The sequence below is a fragment of the Mucor mucedo genome (assembly GCF_025094135.1).
Source record: "Mucor mucedo strain NRRL 3635 chromosome Unknown EV154scaffold_49, whole genome shotgun sequence".
Classification (NCBI taxonomy): Eukaryota; Fungi; Mucoromycota; class Mucoromycetes; order Mucorales; family Mucoraceae; genus Mucor; species Mucor mucedo.
The window spans coordinates 120124-145717 of record NW_026252333.1 but is presented as its reverse complement, the minus strand read 5'-3'; the positions used below and the strand labels follow the sequence as shown (position 1 = coordinate 145717).

Here is a 25594-nt window from a genome sequence, read left to right as displayed (position 1 = left end):
TCCTGCTGTAGAATTTGGTTGATACCAGCCAAGGTGAAAAATGAGTGTTACCTGGTATCAAACCTTTTGTGTCTTCATATTTTTAGCTTATCATGCTGTAGAATTTGGTTGATACCAGCCAAGGTGAAAAAAGAGTGTTACCTGGTATCAAACCTTTTGTCTTGATATTTTTGGCATATCCTGCTGTAGAATTTGGTTGATACCAGCCAAGGTGAAAAAAGAGTGTTACCTGGTATCAAACCTTTTGTGTCTTCATATTTTTGGCATATCCTGCGGTAGAATTTGGTTGATACCAGCCAAGGTGAAAAATGAGTGTTACCTGGTATCAAACCTTTTGTGTCTTCATATTTTTGGCATATCATGCTGTAGAATTTGGTTGATACCAGCCAAGGTGAAAAAAGAGTGTTACCTGGTATCAAACCTTTTGTCTTGATATTTTTGGCATATCCTGCTGTAGAATTTGGTTGATACCAGCCAAGGTGAAAAATGAGTGTTACCTGGTATCAAACCTTTTGTGTCTTCATATTTTTGGCATATCATGCTGTAGAATTTGGTTGATACCAGCCAAGGTGAAAAAAGAGTGTTACCTGGTATCAAACCTTTTGTCTTGATATTTTTGGCATATCCTGCTGTAGAATTTGGTTGATACCAGCCAAGGTGAAAAATGAGTGTTACCTGGTATCAAACCTTTTGTCTTGATATTTTTGGCTAATCCTGCTGTAGAATTTGGTTGATACCAGCCAAGGTGAAAAATGAGTGTTACCTGGTATCAAACCTTTTGTGTCTTCATATTTTTGGCATATCCTGCTGTAGAATTTGGTTGATACCAGCCAAGGCGAAAAATGAGTGTTACCTGGTATCAAACCTTTTGTCTTCATATTTTTGGCTAATCCTGCTGTAGAATTTGGTTGATACTAGCCAAGGTGAAAAAAGAGTGTTACCTGGTATCAAACCTTTTGTGTCTTCATATTTTTAGCTTATCATGCTGTAGAATTTGGTTGATACCAGCCAAGGTGAAAAAAGAGTGTTACCTGGTATCAAATCTCTTGTCTTGATATTTTTGGCATATCCTGCCAGTCTTTTTATCATCATTATTTCTGGCTCATTATCAGAAACAAGTTGATCTTTGTAAGCAGGAGCTGTACCGAGAAATACAGCGAAATTAGTGTTGGGAATCAGTTGTACGGTTGCCCCTTCGATATATTCTCGCTTTAGTGGTATAGTGTTTAAAGGTGATGATGATAGAGTCTGATTTTTAATCCATGTGCTAGTTTTTGTATCCAGTACCATCATTGTATCGTACCAATTATATTCTCCCGTTGCTCCTATTCTTCCAAAAACAGAACCAATGTTTCCATCACTACTCATTATTAATTTTTTGAAATTTAAAGGCGTAAAACTTTAGTTTTTTTTTTTTTTTTTTTTTTTTTTTTTTTTCAAAGATATCTTCTTACGGTAGATTAAAGGCAGTGGGACCGATAGATTTGTATTCGAATCCATTATTGTTAATCTTGCCATAGTGATTTAAGACTGGGTCATAATAATAGGATTCTGTCAAAGGTGTAGTGTCCTCAAAAAAATTGGTACCGCCTATAACGTAAATCCTTCCGTCGGAACCTAAAACGGTACTATGTTTCGCCCTCATGTAATAAAGATTTTCTTCTGATTTGTTGTAGGAAGGAACCTCTTTTTGAGTCCATGTAAGGCTGACAAAATCAAAAATATAAGGCCTTACAACTGTTCTGCTTTCTGTGGAGTTGATCCAGGCATTGGCGTATTCATGAGATAATATCATCATATGGCTTTCATCGATCATGACAGCACCACAAAAAGAACAACTTGGGCCCTTGTTCGTCCCGTTCACCAAAGACATGGTGGCTTTTTCGTTATTAGGAGTATCGAAAATGTATTCGTACATATCATTTGAGTGAGCTACAAGAGCAGCATGTTTTCCACCATAAACATACATCCTATCTTTGTAAGCAACAGCTGATCTTCCAAATAATCTTGGACTAAAAGAGATTGATTTATCGGTGATTGTGATTTTCCCCGCTTCTCCTTTAACAAATCCGATAGATACTATGCAGAAATACCATAGTGACAGAAGCAAATGATTCTTTAAAGATTTGACTTTAGACATAAAGATTTACGGTTAAAAAAGAAAAAAAAAAAATAGAATAGAACAAAAAAAGAACAAAAAAAGAAAATTAAATCTGACATCGTTTTCTAAGCCCATATTATAAACGATACGCAGTTACACCGGATGCACGGTGACACATTGGCTTCTTTGGGGTCGTATACAGTGCTTCCAACTGGCAATGTCGCACACGGTCAAAAATGATGTCGCCAACCAATCAAAATCGATGTCGTTGTGTGATCAACATCAATTTCGCACTTTCAGGAACCAAGTCGTATTTTTTAGAAACCATGTCGCTCACATTTGAAAATAAAAGTCGTGTCACGATGATTTTTTGGCACACTCGAAAAAAAAAAAAAAAGCTGTCCAAAACTGCCAGCCAAAAAAAAAAAAAGGCTATCCAAACTGCCAGCCAAAAAAAAGGCTATCCAAAACTGCCAGCCAAAAAAAAAAGGCTATCCAAAACTGCCAGCCAAAAAAAAAAAAAAAAGAAAAAAAAAAAATATCGTGAAACGAAAAAGGACTCATTTGAGTAGTATACTTTACTAGTTGCTTTAATAAAAATGTATAGGAATTAAGTAGGATGAGAGGTATCAATGATTTTGGTGACTGGTACTTGCTTTTCTTTTGCGGTTGGTGTGGATATCCATAATTGTTGCTATTTCATTGTCGGAAAGGGCTGGCATAAGTGATGATTGTTGATCCGTTTTCTGGTCGACACACAAGCTCCAGAAGGCTGAGGAAACGATTGTCAATTGGTCGGCTTGTGCGATGAAAAGTGGAAGTTCTTTCAAAGACATTGGCAATTGAATATGGGCAATTTCGACCATTGGATAGAAGCCATTCCATGTACCATCAGTCAAATAGAATGTTGCGTGATGTCCTTATTCAACGTGATGATAATTAAAGAAAGAGTGTTAATATGTCTTTTTTTTTGCATTCAAAATAAAAAAACCAGAAAAACTTACCAACGACAAGAAACGACAGGACAAATTTGCTACGATACGTATCAATGGCGTTCTTTGCTAAAAGTGCCAATCGCACCAAGTCTTTTCCGACTAGCTTGTGATTCAGCGCCTGGGATGCCGGTTTCACTTCTCCATATCCTACAGTTTGCCCGATCTCCGTGCCTATCACCATGCTGATTGTAGAATCAGGTCTGGCCAGTAACAATGACATCTCACTGGATTTGCACTCGTCATTGGCAACAGAAGTCCTAAAGTACGCGAAAATGACAAAAGAAATTGAGCACAAGTTTGACTGAAATATTTCTTTTCATACCACCGAAACATGACGTGCTTCATGAGGTTTTCCAACAATGGATTGATAGCCGCAGTGGTATATCTTGTAATCAACTCCAGTTCATCAACCTTCTGACTGATTGGTTCCAAAGGTAATTGTTCAAGTCTACGGGCAAATGTTAATTGAAATATAATGAATAAACGCTATGACTTGCGTTCTTCCTTATTCGCCCTTACAGATTTCGAAAGCAAAATAGTATCCTGTTGTGGACATCGTTGCTGGCAACCATAAGAGCCATCAACTTTTGAGAATCCTGGAACTCTGTAATCTTCTTTCTGATGCAATTCTAAATAAATGATAAATCAGTTACAGCCATTTCTTCACTTTCTTGATTATACCTTCACGATTTTTTCAGCATCAAGTCGAGTATATTGGTCAAATTTGCACGACCGAATGCCATATTCTTCCAGCAAATATTCAATAAGGCCTTCGCATATTTCACGTCCTATGAACTGGTGAAGGTCACTGTTGGTGCGGCATGGTTTTAGCAAGAGGATTGATGACAATGCCAAGACGTGCTGGACATGGGATTCGTACGTCAAGAGACGCGGTTCGTCAATGATCGTTTTCACATAATGGCGAAATTCGTGAAATCCCTTGGTAATGTCGATGTTCTGAAAGACAAGATGGTCATTGTCTGGTAACAAAAAAATCCAGCCTAACTTGATGATATCCTCAGGTGCAGTAATGATCCTAACACAAATAAAATTTAGAAAACCAAATCATTGTCATACTAAATATTTCATGGAAATGTCTAGACCTCCGTATTTTTTTCAAACGTATTTTTTTTGTACCACTTACAGGAATTCTGGCAGACCAGTATGATTGCACCTATTTACAGTCCAATCCCAGCTATTCACGGTTCGTGAGTTCCAAAAACTCAAGAACTCTGCCTAGGAGGTCGCCCTCCTATTGCAAAGACTAGCCGCAGCCGCAATATCACAATTATATATCTTTTTCGATTTAGCTTCTTTTCAAAGAAACAAGAGTCACTACTAAACTAACCTTTTTATGTGATCGGTTACTTTCATACGATAAAAGAAGTATGTTAAGGAAAAAGAAAAGGAGAAGAACAAAGTGTGTGAACCAGCTTTATTTATTGATAAACAAGCTTATGTCAGGATGATTTCATTTGTCTATTTTATCATCCATAATATTTGAGCCTTTACTTAAAATAGAAACAGTTGCAAAAACCTACCAAGCAAGTCAGAGCTTGGTAATTGTCTATCTGCATTCCAGTAGTAGCTTGTAATGGCAGTAAAGCAGATTTTATGGAAAACAGAAAACGATCATCCAATGAAGTTTAGATGATATGGCATGTCAATCGACGTGTAGACCATCACGTTTGAAAAAATACGTTTGAAAAAAATACGGAGTTCTAGACATTTCCATATTTCATTACCCGTTTTCAGGTTGAGATGCTATGACATGGTTCAAGTCACAATGCTTTCGCAGTTCTTCTTTCTCAGTGAAGGTCTCCTTGCAAGAGACACAGCCATAATGAACCACGATGGAGTAGCCAAGTCGTTCATACTTTTGAACATTCGCTTGACTGTACACGCCAAAATTACGGTTACCAGAGGGAAGACGTTCCACTTTTTTCTGATGAATGGCAACGATATGGTTCACGGCTTTTTGATTCGACTGATACAACTTGTCGCAATAAGGACATGCTTTTTTTCAACAAAATAATGGTATTCCGTTCGTTGCTGCGATTTACAATATCACTAGATGACATAGTTTTTTTGTATCTGTGGGAACGAACAGAAGAAAAACAATTTTTTTTTTTTTTTTTTATTTTTGGCTGGCAGTTTTGGATAGCCTTTTTTTTTGGCTGGCAGTTTTGGATAGCCTTTTTTTTTGGCTGGCAGTTTTGGACAGCTTTTTTTTTTTATTGCACTTACCGTTTTTCCCCTAATCGCACATTCGTTTGGGTTATTACATAGATTGTCTGTTTCGACATTTGTCCCAACACTGGTAAGAATGCGAGACGAAACCTTTGAAATGACTTTGCTTCACACTGTTACAGGCTTCTGTAATCCTCTTGGACAAAGTGTCTTCCTGCAAAAACCTATGACGCTTAACCTTACTTTTTGCCACTGCCCAGAATTGTTCAAATTGGATTAAGCTCTGGAGAGTAAGTAGGAAGATACACACATTTATATCCTCGATACTCAATATACTTCTTTATGTTTTCATGTGTGTGAATGGGTGCATTATCCATAACAATAGAGTGGCCTTTCATATGTGGATGTTTGTTCCATTTCATCGAGTGTAGTTTTTAAGAAACTGATATAGTGGACCAGTAACAGTTCCTGAACTTATGTATCCTTCAGCCTTTCTTTCTTCGCAGGTCTTGGTTTTTTTTTTTTTTTTTAATGATGAAGTCAACCTTTCAGATTTTTTCTAATTGTAAGAGATAGGTTTAAGATAACATTGTCTCATATCAGTGGACGGGGTTATTCTGGTGAATACTTAAATGTTATGACATACATTGTAACAGTTACTGTAGTTTATTGTAGGTTTAATTGGCAGGTAGAACATTTAATTAATTTTACTACCCAGTCTACTATTTATTAAACCGTATGCTAACTATTCATCTCAAACAGTCTTTAAAAGAAAAAAAATGGCCTTAATATCTTTTGCTCTCTAAAAAGAATGCCATGTGCCTTTTGTCAGTCTTACAGTGATGTTTTTCACTCATTGCGTCATGATAATTATAAGGCGCATGTTGAGTCAGAAAATCGATATGTTAAATAATCTTGGTGGAAGTTTAACTCTTGAGAGATCATAGAAGGACTAGAGATACTCTAAGCATCAATTTTTTTTTTTTTTTTTTTTTTTTTTTTACATTTAGAGCGTCAATAAAAGAAGTACAACATTCTATGCATCTCTCTCTCTCTCTCTCTCTGGTGCAGCTTGGTGGCATACATTAGCAAAGATGAACAAAATATGACTGATGCAAAGAGAGCAGACTTTGAAATACAAGGATCTATTTCTAATGGTTTTTATACCAGACAATGTATCTGCCCAGGATGATGGATGATTTTATTGTACAGGACGCTGGTTTTTTTTTAAGCTGAAAAATAAAAAAAATAAAAAGTTGATGATGGCGATGTGCAGAAGAGTCCCTTTGTCAAATGATGCATAAATTATGCAGTTTTTAATTTCACTAAAGACAGAACAATTTTATGAAAAGGGGATGTGTGGGATTTACCAATGACGGTAGTGTAGACAAAAACCCTGAAAAAGATCTACGACGGATAAAGTTCTGGGGAAACATGTTTTACACTGGAAATAAATTAAAACCGATCGATCCTTTTTTTTTTTTTTTTTTTTTTTAAATGTGAAAGGGCAAATCGATCTATTTTTTTTTTTTTTTTGTTAAAAATGAGAAAAGATCTCATTTTTCCATTTTTGTTAGATTGGGGGGTCTGTGTTTAAATGCCGTCATTCTTTTTCAATGATCTTTTTTGTTCTATGGGGAAAAAAATGATGTTACCCATTTCCCCTCCACGTGGGGTTATCTTTTTCAACTCCTTTTTTTTTTTTTGTTTAATAAGGGATAAAAACTCAAACATGACAACTTTAAAACATAAACACCTCCCTTATTTGATCAGAAGAAAAAAAAAAGGGGGGGGGGTTAAATCACATGTCGATAAATGAATGAACGCCTTCTCTATACTTTTTTGTTCTAGATTTTGCATCACGTGTTACAGGCCCTATCCGAAAAAAATACAAGTTTTCTCTTATTTATGGTAACCTCCTTGTAAAATGGTACGCCCAAAAAGCCCCCCCCACCCTTCTTTTTATAACACACGAACAACAAAAAAAAGATTTATTCAACATGGGAAACAAAATATTGACCAATCGAATGTCCTATTTTTAATTTTTTTTTTAAAAAAGTCTTCTTTGTCAATAGATCAACATTGAATTGTTCATCCTCTGACCTTCTTTAACGAAAAAAAAAAAAAAACGTTTCCAAGTACACCCCGTTTCTCATTGACAAGGCAGGGTTTGTTTTTCTTGATTCTCAAAAGATGGATTCTGTCAAAAAAAAAAGTGTATCAGTCTTCCTATGATTTTGCATGGGATCGAGCTTGTTTATGAGCAGCAGGTTCAATTTGGGGTGTCTTCTGGTGGGTGGATTTTTTTTTTTTTTTTTTAGAACTGCTCAGTGCTTTAAAAGTGTCAAGATGGTTTAATTGGTTTTATCATGTTTTGGTCTTTACTTAAAATGGCTTGAGGAAGCAACTGATATCGAAAAACAATTGGCAAAGTGAGATTGAAATCACTACAAAAAAAAAAAAAAAAAAAAAAAAACTGGTTTAAGCACTTTATTACATTATTTTGATGAAGTCCAATTATAAACGTCTTATTGATGGAGGACCATTACCTTTCAAGTATCTCATACTTATTTTTTGTTGCAACAAAAAAAAAAAAAAAAAATAGCAACCGGAATGGGGGGGTTAAGTAGACACTTTTTGTTATGGATGAAAAAAAAAAAAAAATGAATGTAAAAAATATTTATTGATTAAAAAAAGACACTGTTATTTAAAACTTGATGGCATTAATGTCATCTTTAAACTTTTGTAAAGCTTTTTTCAAAAAATCATCAAAGTCGTTGGTAATTTCAGCAGCAATGGCATTGACTTCTTCTACAGGAGGTAAAATCGTTTTTAATTTTTCAGAGGGAGACGATGTCGTCGTGTCCATGGCGGAGGAGGAGGATGCTGGCTGAGATAATCGGTCGACACTGGACGAAGGTGGGTGATAAAGTGGCGTCCGTACAGGATTGGCAGATGAACTAGCTTGTTCTTTCATAGCATGACTCTCTGGATCCTAAAAGAACAACACATTTTTTTTTTTTTTTTTGTTTCGCAAATAATTAGCAATGATGCACCAATATCTCCCTTTATATATTTTTTACCAGACGTCGGTGTTTGCTGAGGGGAGGAAGATTCTTTGGGGGACTCAATCCACGTTTATTGGTCTGCGCCATCATGTCCGTGTTATTGGTACCGGTATTGATCATCATGGCTATACGATCAGGATGAATACCAGTTTCGGGCATTTGATCGGGTCGGATGATGGAAGCCTTTGTGGTAACGAGGTTGGAGTTTGACTTTTGATTGGACGTAGTTCTACTGATTAATTGTTGCTTGGCAGTAGGTTCAATGTTGGCGCGTTTGGTGGGTCTTGAATCGATCTCCATATGACTGCTAGTGTTACCACCACCTCTATAACTACTGCTATTACCATTACTACCACTGCTACTACTACTACTGGTGGGTGTAGGAGCAGGAGAGACAGGGGTAGAGGCAGTAGCTACGGAAGGGAGAGCAGGATGTTGAATATGAGCGGGGATGGACGAGGTAGTGAGAGGATGGTGGACAATGAATTGTTGAAGTTGAGAAAGAAGGCCACCTTTGGATGGAAACTTGACTTGGTAGACATTATTGTTAGGATTACTTATCCAGTTGAATACATTTTGGGATAGATAGTCATTCCAGCCACTATAGAAGACAGGATCCGGATCCCTGTTGGGTTGTAAAAGGAGGATTTGCTTCAAGTTCTTGTCGAGATCCCTCACCTTGGTATCCCAAGTAATTGCCTTTTCGGGGGCAACGATTTGGTTATAGGTAAAGATACGAATCTCGGCTGAGTCCATGCAGCAAAGATTGAAAAGAGTAGGACCACACGAACGCACGCCTGTAAACACTTTCAATTCTTTGTCAATTGAAGTGTGACAGGCCGCGTCGTAGATAAAGAGGCCATCCAGTTCATTACGTTCAATGGGAGTGTACTACAAAAAAGAAAGATAACAATCATGATAAAAAAAAGTAAGAGGTTAGTCAACTTACTGCGCCTTCATTTTCATTTGCATATATATATATATATGTATATATAAAAAAAAAAAAAAAAAAAAAAAAAAAAAAATGGGGGATGGAGAGTTTTACTAGAGCTGGGTCCTTGATATGCCTTCTGATTTTCACCATGACTCCAAATATACTCTGAGAGTTATTGAAGTCGGTAATCCTGCGAACGTTGTATTTGTATGAAGACAAGGTCTCATAGACATATTTCTGTGAGGCTTTGCAGTTACAAATAATGGCCATGTCGTAATTCTAGATATAATGAAAGGTGTGGTCAGATCGTCACGTATTTTTTTTTTTTTTTTTTTTTTTTTTTAAAAAAAAAAAAAGAGAAACTTACGATTCCGTTGGAAGTGAGTTTGGCAATGAGCTTTTTCAAGAAGAGTGTCTTTGCAAGCTTATCCTTGTCCGTGGGGCCTTGGGCAAAGGAGAAAGGCTCCATCAAGTCCTGGATGGTCAAGTTATCTGCAATGCGACTCGGCTGTACCATCATGGCCTCGTATTGATCCACTTGCATCGATGAAGACACAACGGGAATCACATGGGGGGGTACAGGTAAAGCAGCATAGAGATTATCCCGAAGTTGACCAAAAGGTCGTTGACGGAATTGCGACTGGTATAGTTCCCTGTTCAATGAACTTGAAGGTACTCGAGAGACTCCAGCTCCATTGTTTTTGTTGGTTATTTGCTTGGGTGGAGTACGTGGGGTAGAAGAATCAGACACTCTTTCTAATTCAATGTGGTCCATTCTTTGACTATGAGAAACAAATGTATGTGTATATATGTAAAAAAAAAAAAAAAAAAAAAAAAAAGACAAAGAGAGAAGAGAGAGAGAGAGAGAGAGAGAAGAGGAAAAACGGTCTAATTATATTTATTTTTTTCTATTTATTTATCCAATGAAATCACTGTTTTTTTTTGACTCTTTTGTGAAATCTCCAACACGGTATCCAATACGATGGAAGGTTGATTACCTACCGAGACAACTACACCAGGATCTAATGGATGTCTATTTTTGACGTTTTAAGGAGTTAACTCACTACAGATAGATAGACACACATAAAAAAAAAAGGGTTTACTCACTCAATGCCAATGACACAAGTGTCTGATGGATCCAAGCCCAAGGTAGATTGAGCATATTGCAGCATTAAACCATTGGGCTTACCACAAGAAAAGGCCTTTTTCTGGGTGACCGATTCGATACAAGCAACAAAGGCACCGGTACAAGGGACTGTATGACCATGACGATCAGCACTGGCCAAATCCAGATTGGTGGCGATTAAGGTAGCACCCTGTTGCACAAGTTGAATGGCCTTTGTGATCTTTTCAAAATTATAGTTTGGCGTTTCACCCAAGACAACATAATCCGGATTATGATCGTTCATGTAAAAACCCTTTTCATACAAGGATAAGCAGAGTCCCGGTTCGCCAATCACGTACACCGTGCCACCCTCAGCTTTCTTCTCCGACTGCAGGTAAAAGGCACTAGCTTGACCGGAGGTGAAAAAATGGTCTGCATGGATATTGAGTCCGAGACGTTGAAATTTGTATTGCAATTCACGCGGTGTGCGTGCAGAATTGTTGGTAAGTAACAGGTATTCCTTCTTGTGTTCTACCAAGAAAGCGAGTAGTTCTTCCGCTCCAGGCAACAACCTTGAGCCCTGAAAGGAGAGAAGAAAAAAAAAATTAGGGTTTTTTTTTTTTCATAGTAGTAGTACTTACATTGTAAATCACGCTGTCCATGTCAATAAGATATCCTTTCTTTTGACAGATCTCATCCAGCTTGGTATCACGCATAATAGGGTCAATATCCACTGTCATTATATAAAAGTATAGAAAAGAGTGATGAAGAGAGAGAGAGAAAAAAAAAGGTAAATAAAATAATGCACATCCCCCCTTTATATTTATTTTAGAAGCTTTTTTTTTTTTTTTTAGAAATAAAAAAAATGACGTCGTGAATTCTAATCGCTTCTTAATCTTCCAATTGAATAGTATCAATCTCAAGCTGTTCTGCCTCTGTCATTTCCAATTTGGTGCCTCCGAGCATTTTACGTAAATTAGCTGTCTTTTTAGGTACAATCACTTTGAGTTTATCCGAGAACTCTTGAAACTAAGTTAGAAAAAAAAAGGGAATCTTTGTCAGTATTTATATTCTTTTGGTATAGATACACCAAGAATTTTACCTACGTTTCGCACATCTAAATACCAGCCAACGCTGACAGCTAAGAGACCTGCTGTACCCCAAGCCAATAGAGTACCATAACCCAATGTCTTGAAGGCAAACAAGGAAGCTTCCTTTTTAGCAATAATTTTCTCGGCGGGTGTCATGACGGGAGGGATATATTTGGGAGGTGTGTACTTATTGGTAGGGACAGTGCCTTCGAGAATTTCAGTTGCCATGCGTTTATTTTGTTTACGTTGTGTATACCAAATAGCACCCAAGAGACCTGCTCCAAATGCACCTGCTGATCCTGCCATTAAGGCTGTAGTGGGTGGTTGTAAAGGAGCATCCTTTACTGGCGGTGATGGTGACATGGTTGACATTGGAAGCTGGGTTAAAAAGAGAGAGAAAGATTGAAACAATAAGAGGGGGGAAAAGAAAAAAAAAGATTAGCAGTCCCCCCGGACATAGGACCCCCCCTCCCCCCATTTTAATATCGACCCAGTTTTTTGGATTGATCAAAAAAAAAAAAAAAAAAGTGTGTGCCTGTGTCCAAATGCTGGGGGGGGGGGTCATGTAAGGCAATAAAATGCGTTTATTAAAACTCATTCCAAAAAAGCCCATTTTTTATCGATTTAGCACTAAAACAAGTCCATTTAGAAACGACTTTATTTTTATGTGTAGGTTACGATGTGGGGAAATGATGATGAAATACATGACGATGAAGAAATAATATAAGGTTTCGTAATTAGGTGTGATTTTTTTTTTTTTTTTTTTTTGTGTAAAGAAAAAAAGAAAAAAAAAAAGATTAAAGAAAGACAGAGAAAAGATTAAAAGATTTATACGCATAATGCAAAAAAAAAAAGGTCCCCCGTCAGATTTTGAAGAAAACCCATTCCTTTTTTTGGGCAAAAAGGGTTTTTTGGAGTTAAATCCGGAGTTTAAAGTGAGTAAACATGGTTTAAAAGTAAGTGTGTTTCTATTTTGTTCTTGTTTATTCTACCCAATCTTGAGTCACGGCTTGATCCTATTTAGATTTTTTTTTTTTTTTTTTTTTTTTTTTTGGTTTTCATTATTTTTTTTTTTTTTTAACAACCTTTTTTCCTTTTTCTTTCCACTCCTTTTTTTTTTTGATCAGAAAAAAAAAAAATTTTTTTTTTGTAACATACTTATGCTCGAATTGTATCTAATTTAATCAAGTAAAAAAAAAAAAAAAAAAAAAGAGAGAGAAATTTTTTGTACCATATAAAAAAAAAGCAACCAACACACATATACAACCCAGAAAGAAAAAAAAAAGATGAATACAAGTCGTGCGATATTAAATCAGCAGCATGTTGATACATTCCTCTCACAATGTGGATTATCAGAATACTTTGAAACCTTCATTGAAGAAGGATTTGACAGACCAGAATCTGTAAGATAATTTTTTTTTTTAAAAATAACTGTTATATATACTCACTGAGTAAAAAAAAAAAAAAAAAAAAAAAAAAAAGTCGTAATCCCCTATCCTCACCTCTTTATTTTTTTTTTTTATATTTTGTATTTACTCTCCTATTGTGTGTGTGTTTTAATTTTTTTTTTTTTTTTTCGTCTTTTTATTTATTCTGTTTACGTTCCTTTTTTTATCTTTTTGCATAATGTTCGTTAGTTAATGGAAATAACAGAAACAGACTTAATACAAATGCAAGTCAAACGAGGTCATCGCAGAGTATGTGCCCCCCCCCCCCCTTTTTTTTTTATATCCCCATCGAAAAAAAAAGATATTAACTTTTTTTTATGTGAATTTTTAGCTTCTACAACGAGCAGTAGCCAATGCAAAAGGAATACCCACAAGCGTACCGTTAAATATCACACCCATCAATAATAACTCTAATAAATCCGATGTGACAGCTGGTGATAGTCGTTTCCGAGTACCGCTATATGAACAACAACAACAACAACAAGGCTACAACAATAATAAGAAACCATTACAACCGAACGAAGTCATGGATGTCTCACTACAACTCTTGGCAGGCACCGCATCCTCTTCTTCTGGATCTTCCTCTTCCGCAACCAACACATCGCCCGCCTCTACCAACACTTCCACTTCCTCACCTTCCCTCAATCTACAACAACAACAACAGCAACACATACAGCAGCAACAACAACAAAGCCAACCACCGAATACCACCCATGCTATGACTGAATACTTTCCATCGGCAGGTACGATGACCCACAGTGCTCAAAGCGGCATGTCTTCTACAGAGGAAGAAGCCGTCACAAGTGACAATGTTCACCGTCTATGGAAACGAAAATACCATCGACATGCCAAACCTGATACCAATGCACCTCTGAAACCACCTTCGGCCTATGTCATGTTCTCTAACGATGTACGCGCAGAATTAAAACAGCAGAACAAGTCATTTACAGATCTTGCCAAAATCATTGGTGATCGATGGAAGAATATTACGCCCGAGGAAAAGGAGCTATATGAGGTGAATGCGCTTCGGTCTCGAGAAGATTATCTTAAGCAGATGGAAGAATACCACAAGACAGAATCATACCGGGTATGTGTGTGTGTGTGTATTTTGTGTGTAAATATGCAACTTATGCGTCCCTTCTCTCTTTCTCTTTTTTAGAAATACCAGCAGTATATCTCGGATTTCAAAACAGAAAACGAAGCAGCAGGTAAAGAAAGAAAGAAAGAAAAAAAATAAAACTGTGGCTGCTACTACTATGTGCTTGTTTGTAAGAGAGTAAAAAGAAACTAAAAGAAAAGACGTATTCTAGCACGGCCTGTGGGAAGACCTCGTAAAAGACATAGACGAGATGGAGACAAGTATGGGAGTGATGGTACTGTGAGTGACTCTACCAAACCCAAGCGAGCTTCATCCATTTCATCACAACCTGAAGAACACACAAGGACCCCGTCCATGTCATCCGAGCAACGCCAATATCCATTCTACCTCTTAAATGAAGAATCTACCGTTACCATGCCAAAGTAAAACCTAGTGTCCTTACCCTAGTGACCATACCATTAGTGATTCATGCCCCCCCCCCATATATATATTTCTTTTTTTTTAATTTTTTAACTTTTTTTTATCTTTTTTATCTTTTTTTTTTTCTTTTTTTTTTTTTTTTTTTTTTTTTTTTTTAAAAAAAAACACATCACTGTTCTTTTTTTCTTTTTCTTGTGAAAAAAAATAATGTATATGCCCCCACCGCACCCCACCCCCACTCACTCCTCTTATCCTATAAATAATAATAATAATAATAAAAAAAAAGAACATGACAGAAGAAAAAAATTAATTTTTTTTTATAAAAAGGACAGAAAATCAGATAAATTCCCTGTACTTTCCTTTTGTTGTTGTGTGGATTTATTCAACATGGCTTTCAAACTATTCTTTTTCCCTTTGTTCTTCTTCTTCTTTTCAATCACGACAGGTGTCATAGGCACAGCAGCAGCGGTAGCGGTAGCGGTAGCGGCAGTGGGTAGCTTGTGCTTGTATGAACCATGGTAGAAACTTGTGTGACAACAACGAGCACAGGTCGTCTTGATCCGATTCCCCGGTCGTTTACCCTTCTTTCGTTTTTGTCTCTCAACAACTGCGACGTGCGTTGAAAGTCCCGGGATTCGAATTTGTCCACAACTAGGACAGGCAAGTCTAGCCACCGTTTTCGGTGTGGTTAATTCAAATTCGGTTAATGAGTGTTGGAATTCGCTCATGTAGTAACGACTGAGTGCAGGTACCCTTGACACCATCTCAAACCCTGCTGCAAATAAGAAATCAAGTCGATTCGTTTGTTGAGCTGTTTGCATTTTGACAAGAATGAACCAAAAAAAAAAAAAAAAAAGTTTCAGAAAGTGGCTTAAAGAGAGAGAGAAATAGAGAGACAGAGAGAGAGGGATATATTATTTTTATTTTTTTTATTTTTTTTTTTATTCACGTGTGTGTGTGTGTGTGTAATACAAATAATAGATATATATATAGAGAGAGAGAGAGAGAGAAATGGGGGTTAGGGTGGAAGGGAATGATAATAAAAAATATGTACATCTAGGAGACTCGAGAAGAGATAGGTCGATAGTCAGTCAAGACAAAGCCGGGTGGTAATAAACGAGCCACAGCGGGATCCAGATCATCTTCGTCTCCGTGCTCAGCTGGTGGAGCTGGTGGCGGTGGTGGGTATTCCTGGTGATGAATTTCATAATGGGGTTGCATGACTCTGGATAATCTATATTTCACACCAAGATAACTAAGATAATTTGCCTTGGGAAATACACGTACTCGCTTAACGGATGGGAATAAGCAATCCTGAATATCCACAAAGGTCCCACCCAATCCCAGCGTTTGTTCTAATTTATGTTGGTTATGACTGGCAAATGGCACCCATTTTGCATGAATGAAGACAAGCCATGTAAAGTTATCCGCTGTTTGGTGGACAGAGACACTTTTATAGTCGCTCGCTTTTTGTAATGCTTGTTCAAAATGATAAGGATGGTCACGGATATTGCTGATGGTCATCTTTTTTTTTTTACGCTCTATCTATTTTCATTCAAACAAAAAAAAATAAAAAATTATAAAAAAAAAAAGGGAGAGAGAAAAAGAAAGAGAGAGAGAAAAAGGGATTTCTAGCCTTTTACAAGATAATAAGGTAGTACAATTTTTATATATATATATATATATATTTTTTTTTTTTAAAAAAAAGCATGATCTTGCAATAATAAATCATGTTATGTTTTTTTCCCATAAATGTTATTCTTCCATCTTGGTCGTCTTCTTTTCCTCATTGTCTTTATCATCATCGTGGCGTAAGGCAGCACCCATATGATAATGCATGGCACGTTTACGAAGAAACTCTTCATGACGCTGTTCAGCTTTTTTTTTTTTTTATATATATAAATGTTAAATTTTGAACTTATGTTGCTAACTGATATGACCTTTTTTTTTTTACCTTCCTCGTCTTCCTCTTGGGGTTCTTCCATTTCCCAATCATCGTCACTGACAGAAACCCGTCTACGAGATTTATCACTCTTGTTGGAGGTGACACTACCCTTATCTGATTCTAATCCTCCATCTAGTGTAAATTCCTCGGGTTCAGCGCGCGAAGATCCTACGCCATATGCAATCTCTGGGATATCTAGTGATTATTTTACAGTGAGCTCTCTCTCTCTTTATCTGTCAAAAAAAAAAAAAAGAAAGATAAATTACCGTCTAAATTAAGCACTTGATCGGTATCAGCGTCATATCGCACATAAGGTGTCTTGGGTTCATCTACTTTCATGGTTGAATCTTTTTGAGATTCTGTTAATTCTAGATTAGCTTCATCCCATCTCAGACTAAGGAAAAAAAAAAAAGGGTTTAGTTGGTATGAAACCATCTCTCTTTTTTTATTATTATTTTTACCGTGTGGCATCCGTGGGATTTTTATTCTTTTTCAAAATGCCTTTGGCAGGCTGAGCTTTTAAATTAGGTGAATGACTCATGTGAACAAAAACAAAAAGGAAAATAAGAGGGGGGTGGTCTAGGACCCAACAAAAAAAAAAAAAAAAAAAAAAAAAAAAAAAACCGTTGACCTTTTTTTAGGCTAATTATACGCGCACCATACTTTTTGCTTGAAAAAAAAATTTCGCGCACCATACTTTTCTGTGCCGGTCAAATAATAAATTCCGGGTCGGACCAAAAATAATTTTTGCACATAGAATTTTTTTTCTAGCGCTGGCGGACCATACTTTTTTCGCTGGCGGACCATACTTTTTTTCGCTGGCGCACCATACTTTTTTCGCTGGCGCACCATACTTTTTTCGCTGGCGCACCATACTTTTTTTGCTGGCGCACCATACTTTTTCGCGCACCACACTTTTTCGCGCACCACACTTTTTCGCGCACCATACTTTTTCTCGCGCACCACACTTTTTTTTCCTTCATTCTTTTTCTTTTAAACTTTTATTTTTGAAATGAATTCAAACGATTCACAACAATCTTTGAGCGAAAGCCAATTGTTAATTAACAGTCTTTTATCTGTAATCAACCCTGCCGACGAACCCAAAGACAGTTTCGAGGAGACCTTTGACAGACAAAACGCTGAGCAAGCTATTGCCGAGGAAACAACGACTGATGACTACGACTGGGAATGTCTTAGTGAGCCTGAGGAGGAAGACGTTAGTGTCGAAGCCACACGACATGTCTCTTCTTTCGCCGAGACTGTTTCCATCAATGAACGAGTCATCGAATTGAAGGCTGCTTTCGAAGCCGAGTTTCCCGTGGGAAAAACCTTTGTCGACAAGGACACTGCAAGACTGGAAATACAGTCTTTCAGTAAAGCAAACAACATCCCCTTTGAGACTTGTAAAAGCGACAAATCATACATTAAGATGATTTGCAAACATTTTGGCAAATATCGTGCCGCAAAGAAGGGTGAAGGTAATATAAATTAAAATCTGCGATAAGGTCGTATAAAATAATTCGATAAATTAATTGCAAAACTAGATGAAGAGGATATTGGAACTGGTGAGGGATTAGAGAGTGTTGCGCAGCGTCCCAACCGAACAACTGGAAGAACAGGGTGCTCGGCATTTGTATATGTTCGTAAGGATGCAAGAGCTGTCGGACAGCCATGGACAATCCGAACCAGCTGTTTTGAGCATAATCATCCCTTGAGTGAGGATAGAAGAGCTTATCACAACAATCGCAAGCTCAATGCAGAAGACCAGGAGCTTGCAATCAGTCTTATGCGTGCAGGAACAACGCCCAGTGAAACATTGAAGGTAAGGTTGAAAATTGATATATAGAAGGCGTTTGAGAAATCAATAGTTAGTGAAGTTGTAGTCATAATAAATAAAATTATTTTGTGTATATTCTTTAACATATCTATGCCTCTTTGTATTTTGGCTTATAATAATAATTTTTCTTGGTGACTAGATGCTTGAAACAAGAGGTGTGAATAACCTCGTTGTAACGGATTTGACAAATATTCAACAGCAATTTTGTCGAGATAATCACACCAACATGTGGAATTTCATCAAAAATCTTGAATCCAGTGGTCATCAAGTCCGCTACATGACAAATGCCGACGAAAGGATTTGTTGTGTATTTTTCATACATCAACATGGCATTGATGAGGCTCGAAAGCTTTCCGAGTGTATTGTTATTGATGCCACCTACAAGACCAATTCACACAAAATGGTCTTGTTGAATTTTGTTGTTGCAGGTACTTTGCGATCAAAAGAGAAACCCAAGCAATTGGTAACAGTGCCTATTGCGGGATGCTGGATGGATCGCGAGACAGGTGACCGCTATCGTTGGTCTATGAACTGCTTTCGTGAGATTGTTTGGCCCGTCGGTGAAAGCGCCGGTAACTTACCAAAATGCTTTGTAACCGATAACGACGAAGCCTTGTTGGGAGCAATTAAGTCTGTTTTCCCTGAGAGTAACCAAATCTTGTGCTGGATTCATATCCAAAGAAATTTCATTTTGAGATTTAAAAAAAATTTGTCGAAAGAAAAAAGACAGGACAGTATGTTAACAGTTAAAAGACGATAAGAAATCCTTTTAAATTAACTTATTGTTATAACGCAGGAAACTTGATGGAAATGGAGGTCAAGTCCTTTATGGCTATCATAAAGCAAATGGCATTAACATGCGCAACAAAGCGTGAATTTTTGCTTGCTAAAGATGCGTACGAGGCCTTTGTGTCAACCAAGGGCATGTGTGTAAAGGGTGGTGCCCAAACGATGATCAAATACCTCCATCAGTAAGTATTTATGTTGATTGCAATTTTTCTATCTAGACCGAAGGCTATACCTGGATTATTAACGCAAAAATGTAGCATGATGATCAAAAAACAATATTGGGTTGGATATTACGTCAACAACTTGATGCATATGGGCAATAGAACATCTAATAGAGTTGAGTCTACCCATGCCAACATCAAAAGAAGTAACAACACTTCGTCTGGTAGCATGGCTGTTGTTACAGAAAAAATTGATCTGTGGATTAAAAAAAGAGTACGTAGTAGCTAAACCACAGTTTATATTTTGTTTACAATTCTAAAAAAATCTGTTTTTTAGGAAGACTACCGCAACTTACAGTCAATTAAAGAATCGGTCTCTCAACGACCAGTTTTTTTAGAACATGATATCATGGATAAACTTTCCTTGATAAAATTGAATGTTTCCAGCTTTGCTTTCGAAAACATCAAGAATGAATTGATGGAAATGAAAGCATCTGAGGAAAACCCTGACCACGTAAGCCATGTCTTATCTGGTGGGAGCTGCCTCTGTAAGCTTAGAAGAAATTTTAGGCTTCCATGCAGACACATCCTTGCTGTCTCGTTCATTGATGGAAAAATTCCATTAAACGTGATTCACCAAAGATGGAGAATCTCGTATTTTGAGGGCAACGGTAAAAATTCAATGTTTTGCAAATTTTATTATCCTTCTTAAAACTAAACTTATAATAATGTACTTCATAGTTGCTACCGTAGCCGAAGTTTCTGCCGAATTGGCTAAAGGTTCTGCAGACGTATTGGACATCAATACAACAGACATCCAAATAAGACTGGAAAAATTAATGTCTTTGTGCAAGGTTTTGGGGAGCCAACAAGAATCCGTTGATCTCATAAAGGACATGGATGCTTTGATCAGTAAGTATTCAAACGATCGTTTAGAAAACACTCTCGCACCCAAAATTGTCGAAATACAGAAGGGCCGACCTAAAGGGACAAAAAGAAACAAGCTTGGTGTGGAACATGAAGATGAAAAAATCTCGATAGAGCAAAAAAATGCCAAAAAAATGAAGCAGGAAACAATAAAAGTAGAAAAGCAAAAAAAAACTAAAACGACCTTAAGTCTTCGCAAGCCATCAACAGCCGTGATCAAGCAGATCAAGTCAAAGTATTGGTCTATGTTATATTTTTAATTATTTTACAACAATAACACCTATTTGTTTTTCTAGATACGAGCCTTCCACTGTCATAACTCGTGAAGCAGATTACAGTGGTCTGTTTGGATTGCTAGATAATGCATATGTCAATGATGTACTTGGGTTCGTCAACCCCCATCCTGATGGTAATTGTGGATACCGTGCTGTAAGCCTCGCTGTTTTTGACAATGAAATCGCTTGGATCCAAGTGAAAAAAATGATGTTAGCTACCTTTACAAAGTATGCTAACACTCTTTACAACACATATGGGCTAAACGAAGCGTATACCTCCAAAAAATTGCAATCAACAAGAGCTCCCTGTCTTGATGACTTAAGTCTTTGGTTTGACTGTTACGGATGCCCACAAATTGTTGCTGACACTTTCAAAAGACCAGTAATTTTACATGCTACAACACCAAAAGTCGATAAGTATGAAATCACGTGGAGAGATAATGATGGAAACATCATTTACACCAAAGATTCTATCACTTTTGTACCACTTCTTGGTCTGGATTTGGAAACAATGAATGATCCTATTCAACTTTTGTTTGCCAACAGTCACTTTTACATGATTTTACCTCAAATCGATAACAAAACGAAGAAAGCTTGCAAAGTCAAAAAATGGCCAACATTAAACTTTTCACACCAAAAAGTATTCGACGCGCACCGAGACATTTGTGTCAACGACGTGTCTCACTACTTTCAAAACAACTAGACAGGATAATTTTATAATTTGCTTCCCCAATCCTTAAACTTTATATTTTATCTCATAATAATCAAAACCCAAAAACAAAATAAAATTTAGACTAAAAGCATGAGCTCACACTCAAAACCACATTGATTCTCTTCATCACAAAGTATGGTGCGCCAGCGAAAAAAACTATGGTGCGCCAGCGAAAAAATGTATGGTGCGCCAGCGAAAAAAAGTATGGTGCGCCAGCGAAAAAAGCATGGTGCGCCAGCGAAAAAATGTATGGTGCGCCAGCGAAAAAAAGTATGGTGCGCCAGCGAAAAAAGCATGGTGCGCCAGCGAAAAAATGTATGGTGCGCCAGCGAAAAAAGCATGGTGCGCAAGAAAAAGTCCAATGTGCAAAAATTATTTTTGGTCCGACCCGGAATTTATTATTTGACCGGCACAGAAAAGTATGGTGCGCGAAATTTTTTTTTCAAGCAAAAAGTATGGTGCGCGTATAATTAGCCTTTTTTTATGCTGCTGAGATTTAATTTTTTTTTTTTTTTTTTGGTTGTTGTGAGGGGAACTATTCTACAAGATTAGCATCTTCATCTACTGGCAATTGGAGACCGGTGGTATCATAAAAGTAATGAATCATATTTCTGGCCGCACGTAAAGTGATATTATGCACGGGATGGGTAGGATTTAAAGAATTTGTCACGATATCACCCACAATCACATATTCGTTCTCACATTGCCACATGAGAGACCGTAAGCCTCCTTGCACATGTTGACCTTTCTCCACATCGTACCGAATCGAGTGCTGAGCCACTGATAATCCTGAAAGGCAGTAACATGTATGGTAATAATCCGCTCCCTTTCCAGGTTTATCCAAAAGTCCACCATAATTCGACTGACAGCACAGCAAGATATACTCTTGCAACGCCTCACGGTCAAATAAGTAATCAAGATCTTCTTCTCCATCACGTAAGAGTTGAGCTCGCAGTAAAGGGAAATCACCTGCACCCCAGAATGAGTAGCAACCATCTACTAATTTATTCGTTCTTCCTTGGAAACCACCCTCCAAACCCATCTGACGTGACGAACACCAATTCTTTTTCCGTAAGAGAGAGAGAGAGAGAGAAAAAAAAAGTTAATATCACCCCTCCCCTTTTGTTTGTGTGTGTGTTTGTGTTTTAATACACTGAGAAAAGCACACTTACGATGAGTTTGTCCATGTGTAAAGTATCAAGTTCAGCAAGAATCTCAAGAGCTGCTAATCCACAAAAAGTATAGCCGTTATGTGCTTCTTTTCCAGGATAAGGACCAATACCACCTTCATAGGTCTGTGATCGACGAATAAAGTCGGAGCAGTTGGCAGTTAATTCGGGTGTTAGCAAGTTAGTTAATGCAGCAACAGACAGTGCACAATAGGAGCCACGAATATCGATTTCTCCACCTTGATGCATTGTGAATGAACCATCGGGTTGCTTCATACGCATCAGAAATTCGTACAACGTTTTCCTTGAGGTATATCTGTCAGCTGTGTGTGTGTGTGTATAATGAAATAAACTCACTTGTTCAGGACGTTGTAGGCTTGAGGTGTGCCGGCAATGGCTAATGCATTGACGGCAGCATAGGTGGTAGCTAAATGAGCAAGTTGGTCCGCTCCACCACCGAAACCTCCTGTGGGTAATTGCCAGTTTGTAAAGGTCGCTACGGTTCTATTGATTGAAAAAAAAAAAGAGTGAGTGGGGGGGGGGGGAGGAGGGTAAACAAGTAAAAGAGAGATGGGCGCTTACCTTTGAATAAGTGCTTGGTCAAAGTTGAATTCCAAGAGGTCTAAAGAGTGAAAAATCCAATAGACTAACCAAGGCTTACTGGCGTCGAGGGCTTTTCCCCAAGGGCCTAAACCTGCTAAACCTTTTTTTAAGTAGGCCAAGTGTTTCTTTCTGTCCAGTTGGATACTACACACGCATCCACCCCCCGACATGGTCAGTTTTTTTTTTTTTTTTTTTAAGTTTGGGTATAAATGAAGGACGTACGTTTCTAAAGGTAATTTTTCTGCATTGTTGGGTGCAAAGGGTACAAATTTTTCTAAAATGGAGTCTTCGGTACGTTTCTAAAAGAAGAGAAGTTGTCAGCATTATGCAACCATGAAAAAAAAAAAAAAAAAAAAAGTGGCAGGTCTTTTTTTTTTTTTTTTTTTTTTTTTTGTATAGTTAACTTGTTCAATAGAGGTGTCAGTGGGTAAACCATCGTCTTTAAAACGCAAGGCGTTTAAAGGTATATCACCGTTTAAAATGCCCATTGCTATTTAGATGAATAAAAAGAAGATTTATATATATATATATATATGGGAGGGGGAAAAGCTAACACCGTGACGCTTTATAAGAGGGGAAGAAAACAAAAAAAAAGTTTTTGGACCTTTTTTTTTTTTTTTCTGAAAAAGAGAAAAACGTCATGGAATACGGTAATGCATATTTTTTTTCTTCTTCTTCTTTTTCAAACAAAAAAATAACACGAAAAGACATACAGAATTACAACAAGAGACAACTGAACAAAAGTTGATTAACGAGGAATATAAACTATGGAAAAAGAACTCGCCGTTTTTATACGATTTACTTGTGACTCATGCTTTGGATTGGCCCAGTTTGACATGTCAATGGTTTCCCGATGTTGAAACGTGAGTTTTTCTCTTTGTTTTGCTTCTGTATCAAAATAAGCTAACACCCTTATGGCAAAAGTCGACCCGATAAAAACTATAAAACACAGCGTCTTTTATTAGGTACACATACCAACGATGAAGACCCAAATTACATCATGATTGCCTCGGTGCAATTACCCAACGACAATCAAGATATCGATTTACGCAAATACGAAGAGTCCACCAACGGTAAACCACTTGGAGAAAAGAAGACAAGTCTCTAGGAAAAGCTCACAGATTAAAAATTCCTTTTATTTTTTTTCATAGAGATTGGCGGGTATGGTGCTTTTAACGACGCACATATCCACATTACGCAAAAGATTGTGCACGAGGGAGAAGTGAATCGAGCACGATATCAATACGAAAACCCCAACATTATTGCGTCTAAATCACGTACAGGGGATGTCTTTGTCTTTGACCGAACCACGCATGAATCTTTCCCCAAGGAAAACGAACCCTTCCACCCCGCACTTCGATTAAAGGGACATACACAAGAAGGATATGGTTTAGCATGGAATCCTCATAAATCGAGGTCCAATCATTTGATCAGTGCCGGTTTTGATGGGTTGATTGTGCATTGGGATATCGCAGCTGCCTCGAAAGAGAACCGTGTGCTGGATCCGTTGCAGACCTATACTGGGCATACAGCGGGTGTAGAGGATGTTGCTTGGCATATGCGTCATGATTCTATCTTTGCCTCTGCCGGTGATGATAAGCGTTTAATTATGTACAGTATAATTTTTTTTTTTGAATCTATCACACGAAAGGGAATCTAATCATTTTTTTTTTTTTTTTTTTTTTTTGCATGTTAAAAAAAAAAAAAGATGGGATACAAGGGAGAAATCCAATCATCCGATTCATAACGTTGTAGCGCATGAAGCCGAAGTGAATTGTGTGGAATTCAGTCCTGGTAATGAATGGATCCTTGCTACTGGATCCAGCGACAAGGTAAAGAAAACAAAGTTTAAAAAAAATATATATATATAAAAAAGATGCGGGACTAAATAGTTGGGGGAGGAAAGACGGCGGCGTTGTGGGATCTGAGAAATTTGAACAACGAATTACATGCGTTGAAGGGACATGAGGAAGAAGTGATTCAGTTGGCATGGTCCCCACATCATGACGCTGTATTAGCCACAGCCAGTAATGATCGACGTATCTTTGTTTGGGATTTAGCTAGAATCGCCGACGATCAATCTGCCAAAGAAGCTCAAGATGGACCCCCTGAATTACTGGTAAAAGAGAAAGAGAAAGAAAGACTAAAAAAAAAAAAGGATGTAACACTTCTTTCATAGTTTATTCATGGTGGACATACAAATAAAATCTCTGATTTTGGATGGAACCCTGCCGAGCCCTGGATGTTGGCAAGTACTGCAGAAGATAATATTGTGGAAACCTGGCAAATTGTATGTGAGCCTATTATTTGTGTTGTGTACATGTGTATTGACTCGTTCTTTTTTTTTTGTTATATCATTATTAGGCAAGTACAATTTATGGACAAGAACAAATAGACGAATCAGATAAAATGCAACATTAAAAATTTAATAAAAAAAAAAAAAAAAATTGCCCGTGATATTACCAAAGAAAACGCTCGAGCCCAAAAAAAAAATGCAGTTGATTGTTGTACACAGGAAAATTCACATGAACACAAACAAAAGCCTATCAAGAGTGATGAAGGTAACCAATCAATGAAAAGGCGATAATTATAATGGAGGAAGGGGGAGGGGGGGGGAAAGGGGGTGAACACCAGTAAGATTGTCACGGATGTGTGACAACTTGCCTTTTATGGAAATGCTAGATTGGAGCTGGGCGACGATAACGGACCTCTATTTATTAAGCGC

At 37.4% G+C, this 25594-nt stretch overlaps 13 protein-coding genes across 13 annotated transcripts; 3 read left to right on the top strand and 10 right to left on the bottom strand.

Annotated features, from left to right (window-relative positions):
• Window positions 1–788: 788 nt before the first annotated feature.
• On the bottom strand, window positions 789–2194 carry EV154DRAFT_510009 (uncharacterized protein). The gene is made up of 3 exons (XM_051601659.1): window positions 1455–2194; window positions 1032–1360; window positions 789–962 (listed from the first exon to the last, which is right to left on the bottom strand). The coding sequence occupies exons 1-3, from the start codon at window positions 2138–2140 to the stop codon at window positions 850–852; spliced, it is 1128 nt and encodes a 375-aa protein (XP_051457342.1). The 5' UTR covers window positions 2141–2194; the 3' UTR covers window positions 789–849.
• Window positions 2195–2730: 536 nt separating this feature from the next.
• On the bottom strand, window positions 2731–3725 carry EV154DRAFT_421277 (uncharacterized protein; the record flags this gene model as incomplete). Its single annotated transcript, XM_051596013.1, has 3 exons — window positions 2731–3020; window positions 3106–3353; window positions 3616–3725. Coding segments are annotated over 3 exons (648 nt in total), but the record flags the coding sequence as incomplete, so codon positions are not given.
• A 172-nt stretch (window positions 3726–3897) lies between these two features.
• On the bottom strand, window positions 3898–4074 carry EV154DRAFT_402094 (uncharacterized protein; the record flags this gene model as incomplete). The annotated part of the gene is made up of 1 exon (XM_051595298.1): window positions 3898–4074. A coding segment is annotated over one exon (177 nt), but the record flags the coding sequence as incomplete, so codon positions are not given.
• Window positions 4075–4753: 679 nt separating this feature from the next.
• Window positions 4754–5197, top strand: EV154DRAFT_510002 (uncharacterized protein). Its single transcript, XM_051601658.1, has one exon. It carries the CDS (start codon window positions 4868–4870, stop codon window positions 5129–5131), a length of 264 nt encoding a protein of 87 aa, XP_051457339.1. The 5' UTR covers window positions 4754–4867; the 3' UTR covers window positions 5132–5197.
• A 2753-nt stretch (window positions 5198–7950) lies between these two features.
• EV154DRAFT_509997 (uncharacterized protein) lies at window positions 7951–10120 on the bottom strand. The gene is made up of 4 exons (XM_051601657.1): window positions 9656–10120; window positions 9400–9567; window positions 8370–9245; window positions 7951–8281 (listed from the first exon to the last, which is right to left on the bottom strand). The coding sequence occupies exons 1-4, from the start codon at window positions 10061–10063 to the stop codon at window positions 7994–7996; spliced, it is 1740 nt and encodes a 579-aa protein (XP_051457338.1). The 5' UTR covers window positions 10064–10120; the 3' UTR covers window positions 7951–7993.
• A 40-nt stretch (window positions 10121–10160) lies between these two features.
• Window positions 10161–11157, bottom strand: EV154DRAFT_509993 (HAD-like domain-containing protein). Its single transcript, XM_051601656.1, has 3 exons — window positions 11035–11157; window positions 10396–10973; window positions 10161–10321 (listed from the first exon to the last, which is right to left on the bottom strand). The coding sequence occupies exons 1-3, from the start codon at window positions 11131–11133 to the stop codon at window positions 10201–10203; spliced, it is 798 nt and encodes a 265-aa protein (XP_051457337.1). The 5' UTR covers window positions 11134–11157; the 3' UTR covers window positions 10161–10200.
• A 20-nt stretch (window positions 11158–11177) lies between these two features.
• Window positions 11178–12001, bottom strand: EV154DRAFT_235368 (uncharacterized protein). The gene is made up of 2 exons (XM_051594525.1): window positions 11496–12001; window positions 11178–11422 (listed from the first exon to the last, which is right to left on the bottom strand). Exons 1-2 carry the CDS (start codon window positions 11854–11856, stop codon window positions 11403–11405), a joined length of 381 nt encoding a protein of 126 aa, XP_051457336.1. The 5' UTR covers window positions 11857–12001; the 3' UTR covers window positions 11178–11402.
• A 593-nt stretch (window positions 12002–12594) lies between these two features.
• EV154DRAFT_509989 (uncharacterized protein) lies at window positions 12595–14523 on the top strand. The gene is made up of 5 exons (XM_051601655.1): window positions 12595–12887; window positions 13122–13181; window positions 13264–14019; window positions 14092–14140; window positions 14243–14523. The coding sequence occupies exons 1-5, from the start codon at window positions 12771–12773 to the stop codon at window positions 14455–14457; spliced, it is 1197 nt and encodes a 398-aa protein (XP_051457335.1). The 5' UTR covers window positions 12595–12770; the 3' UTR covers window positions 14458–14523.
• A 222-nt stretch (window positions 14524–14745) lies between these two features.
• Window positions 14746–15345, bottom strand: EV154DRAFT_509986 (uncharacterized protein). The gene has a single exon (XM_051601654.1). It carries the CDS (start codon window positions 15270–15272, stop codon window positions 14769–14771), a length of 504 nt encoding a protein of 167 aa, XP_051457334.1. The 5' UTR covers window positions 15273–15345; the 3' UTR covers window positions 14746–14768.
• EV154DRAFT_551941 (uncharacterized protein) lies at window positions 15313–16119 on the bottom strand. Its single transcript, XM_051605021.1, has one exon. It carries the CDS (start codon window positions 15973–15975, stop codon window positions 15508–15510), a length of 468 nt encoding a protein of 155 aa, XP_051457333.1. The 5' UTR covers window positions 15976–16119; the 3' UTR covers window positions 15313–15507.
• EV154DRAFT_509973 (uncharacterized protein) lies at window positions 16071–17002 on the bottom strand. The gene is made up of 4 exons (XM_051601653.1): window positions 16858–17002; window positions 16663–16790; window positions 16406–16591; window positions 16071–16328 (listed from the first exon to the last, which is right to left on the bottom strand). The coding sequence occupies exons 1-4, from the start codon at window positions 16935–16937 to the stop codon at window positions 16207–16209; spliced, it is 516 nt and encodes a 171-aa protein (XP_051457332.1). The 5' UTR covers window positions 16938–17002; the 3' UTR covers window positions 16071–16206.
• Window positions 17003–21458: 4456 nt separating this feature from the next.
• Window positions 21459–23479, bottom strand: EV154DRAFT_509965 (terpenoid cyclases/protein prenyltransferase alpha-alpha toroid). The gene is made up of 6 exons (XM_051601652.1): window positions 23274–23479; window positions 23092–23168; window positions 22849–23013; window positions 22624–22770; window positions 22270–22570; window positions 21459–22160 (listed from the first exon to the last, which is right to left on the bottom strand). The coding sequence occupies exons 1-6, from the start codon at window positions 23355–23357 to the stop codon at window positions 21633–21635; spliced, it is 1302 nt and encodes a 433-aa protein (XP_051457331.1). The 5' UTR covers window positions 23358–23479; the 3' UTR covers window positions 21459–21632.
• EV154DRAFT_509964 (WD40-repeat-containing domain protein) lies at window positions 23412–25341 on the top strand. Its single transcript, XM_051601651.1, has 8 exons — window positions 23412–23519; window positions 23585–23732; window positions 23794–23942; window positions 24021–24480; window positions 24578–24701; window positions 24776–24988; window positions 25049–25159; window positions 25234–25341. Exons 1-8 carry the CDS (start codon window positions 23510–23512, stop codon window positions 25288–25290), a joined length of 1272 nt encoding a protein of 423 aa, XP_051457330.1. The 5' UTR covers window positions 23412–23509; the 3' UTR covers window positions 25291–25341.
• Window positions 25342–25594: the final 253 nt, after the last annotated feature.

Bases quoted from the DNA above. Each gene is read 5' to 3' on its own strand.
- EV154DRAFT_510009 (XM_051601659.1), bottom strand. From the start codon at position 2,140: ATGTCTAAAGTCAAATCTTTAAAGAATCATTTGCTTCTGTCACTATGG. The intron at 1,361-1,454 runs GTAAGAAGATAT...AATAATGAGTAG, and splicing joins CCCACTGCCTTTAATCTACC to TGATGGAAACATTGGTTCTG. The intron at 963-1,031 runs GTAACACTCTTT...AAAAATATGAAG, and splicing joins GACAAGAGATTTGATACCAG to ACACAAAAGGTTTGATACCA.
- EV154DRAFT_510002 (XM_051601658.1), top strand. From the start codon at position 4,868: ATGGTTCAAGTCACAATGCTTTCGCAGTTCTTCTTTCTCAGTGAAGGT.
- EV154DRAFT_509997 (XM_051601657.1), bottom strand. From the start codon at position 10,063: ATGGACCACATTGAATTAGAAAGAGTGTCTGATTCTTCTACCCCACGT. The intron at 9,568-9,655 runs GTAAGTTTCTCT...CATTATATCTAG, and splicing joins AACTCACTTCCAACGGAATC to AATTACGACATGGCCATTAT. The intron at 8,282-8,369 runs GTAAAAAATATA...TTGTTCTTTTAG, and splicing joins TCAGCAAACACCGACGTCTG to GATCCAGAGAGTCATGCTAT.
- EV154DRAFT_509993 (XM_051601656.1), bottom strand. From the start codon at position 11,133: ATGACAGTGGATATTGACCCTATTATGCGTGATACCAAGCTGGATGAG. The intron at 10,974-11,034 runs GTAAGTACTACT...CTCTCCTTTCAG, and splicing joins TGGACAGCGTGATTTACAAT to GGCTCAAGGTTGTTGCCTGG. The intron at 10,322-10,395 runs GTGAGTAAACCC...CGTCAAAAATAG, and splicing joins ACTTGTGTCATTGGCATTGA to ACATCCATTAGATCCTGGTG.
- EV154DRAFT_235368 (XM_051594525.1), bottom strand. From the start codon at position 11,856: ATGTCAACCATGTCACCATCACCGCCAGTAAAGGATGCTCCTTTACAA. The intron at 11,423-11,495 runs GTAAAATTCTTG...TTTCTAACTTAG, and splicing joins TTTAGATGTGCGAAACGTAG to TTTCAAGAGTTCTCGGATAA.
- EV154DRAFT_509989 (XM_051601655.1), top strand. From the start codon at position 12,771: ATGAATACAAGTCGTGCGATATTAAATCAGCAGCATGTTGATACATTC. The intron at 12,888-13,121 runs GTAAGATAATTT...AATGTTCGTTAG, and splicing joins GATTTGACAGACCAGAATCT to TTAATGGAAATAACAGAAAC. The intron at 14,020-14,091 runs GTATGTGTGTGT...TCTCTTTTTTAG, and splicing joins ACAAGACAGAATCATACCGG to AAATACCAGCAGTATATCTC.
- EV154DRAFT_509986 (XM_051601654.1), bottom strand. From the start codon at position 15,272: ATGCAAACAGCTCAACAAACGAATCGACTTGATTTCTTATTTGCAGCA.
- EV154DRAFT_551941 (XM_051605021.1), bottom strand. From the start codon at position 15,975: ATGACCATCAGCAATATCCGTGACCATCCTTATCATTTTGAACAAGCA.
- EV154DRAFT_509973 (XM_051601653.1), bottom strand. From the start codon at position 16,937: ATGAGTCATTCACCTAATTTAAAAGCTCAGCCTGCCAAAGGCATTTTG. The intron at 16,791-16,857 runs GTAAAAATAATA...TTTTTTCCTTAG, and splicing joins AATCCCACGGATGCCACACG to TCTGAGATGGGATGAAGCTA. The intron at 16,592-16,662 runs GTAATTTATCTT...AATAATCACTAG, and splicing joins TCAAGTGCTTAATTTAGACG to ATATCCCAGAGATTGCATAT.
- EV154DRAFT_509965 (XM_051601652.1), bottom strand. From the start codon at position 23,357: ATGGGCATTTTAAACGGTGATATACCTTTAAACGCCTTGCGTTTTAAA. The intron at 23,014-23,091 runs GTACGTCCTTCA...ATGCGTGTGTAG, and splicing joins GAAAAATTACCTTTAGAAAC to TATCCAACTGGACAGAAAGA. The intron at 22,771-22,848 runs GTAAGCGCCCAT...TTCAATCAATAG, and splicing joins GACCAAGCACTTATTCAAAG to AACCGTAGCGACCTTTACAA.
- EV154DRAFT_509964 (XM_051601651.1), top strand. The intron at 23,733-23,793 runs GTGAGTTTTTCT...TTATGGCAAAAG, and splicing joins TGGTTTCCCGATGTTGAAAC to TCGACCCGATAAAAACTATA. The intron at 24,702-24,775 runs GTAAAGAAAACA...GGGGGAGGAAAG, and splicing joins CTACTGGATCCAGCGACAAG to ACGGCGGCGTTGTGGGATCT.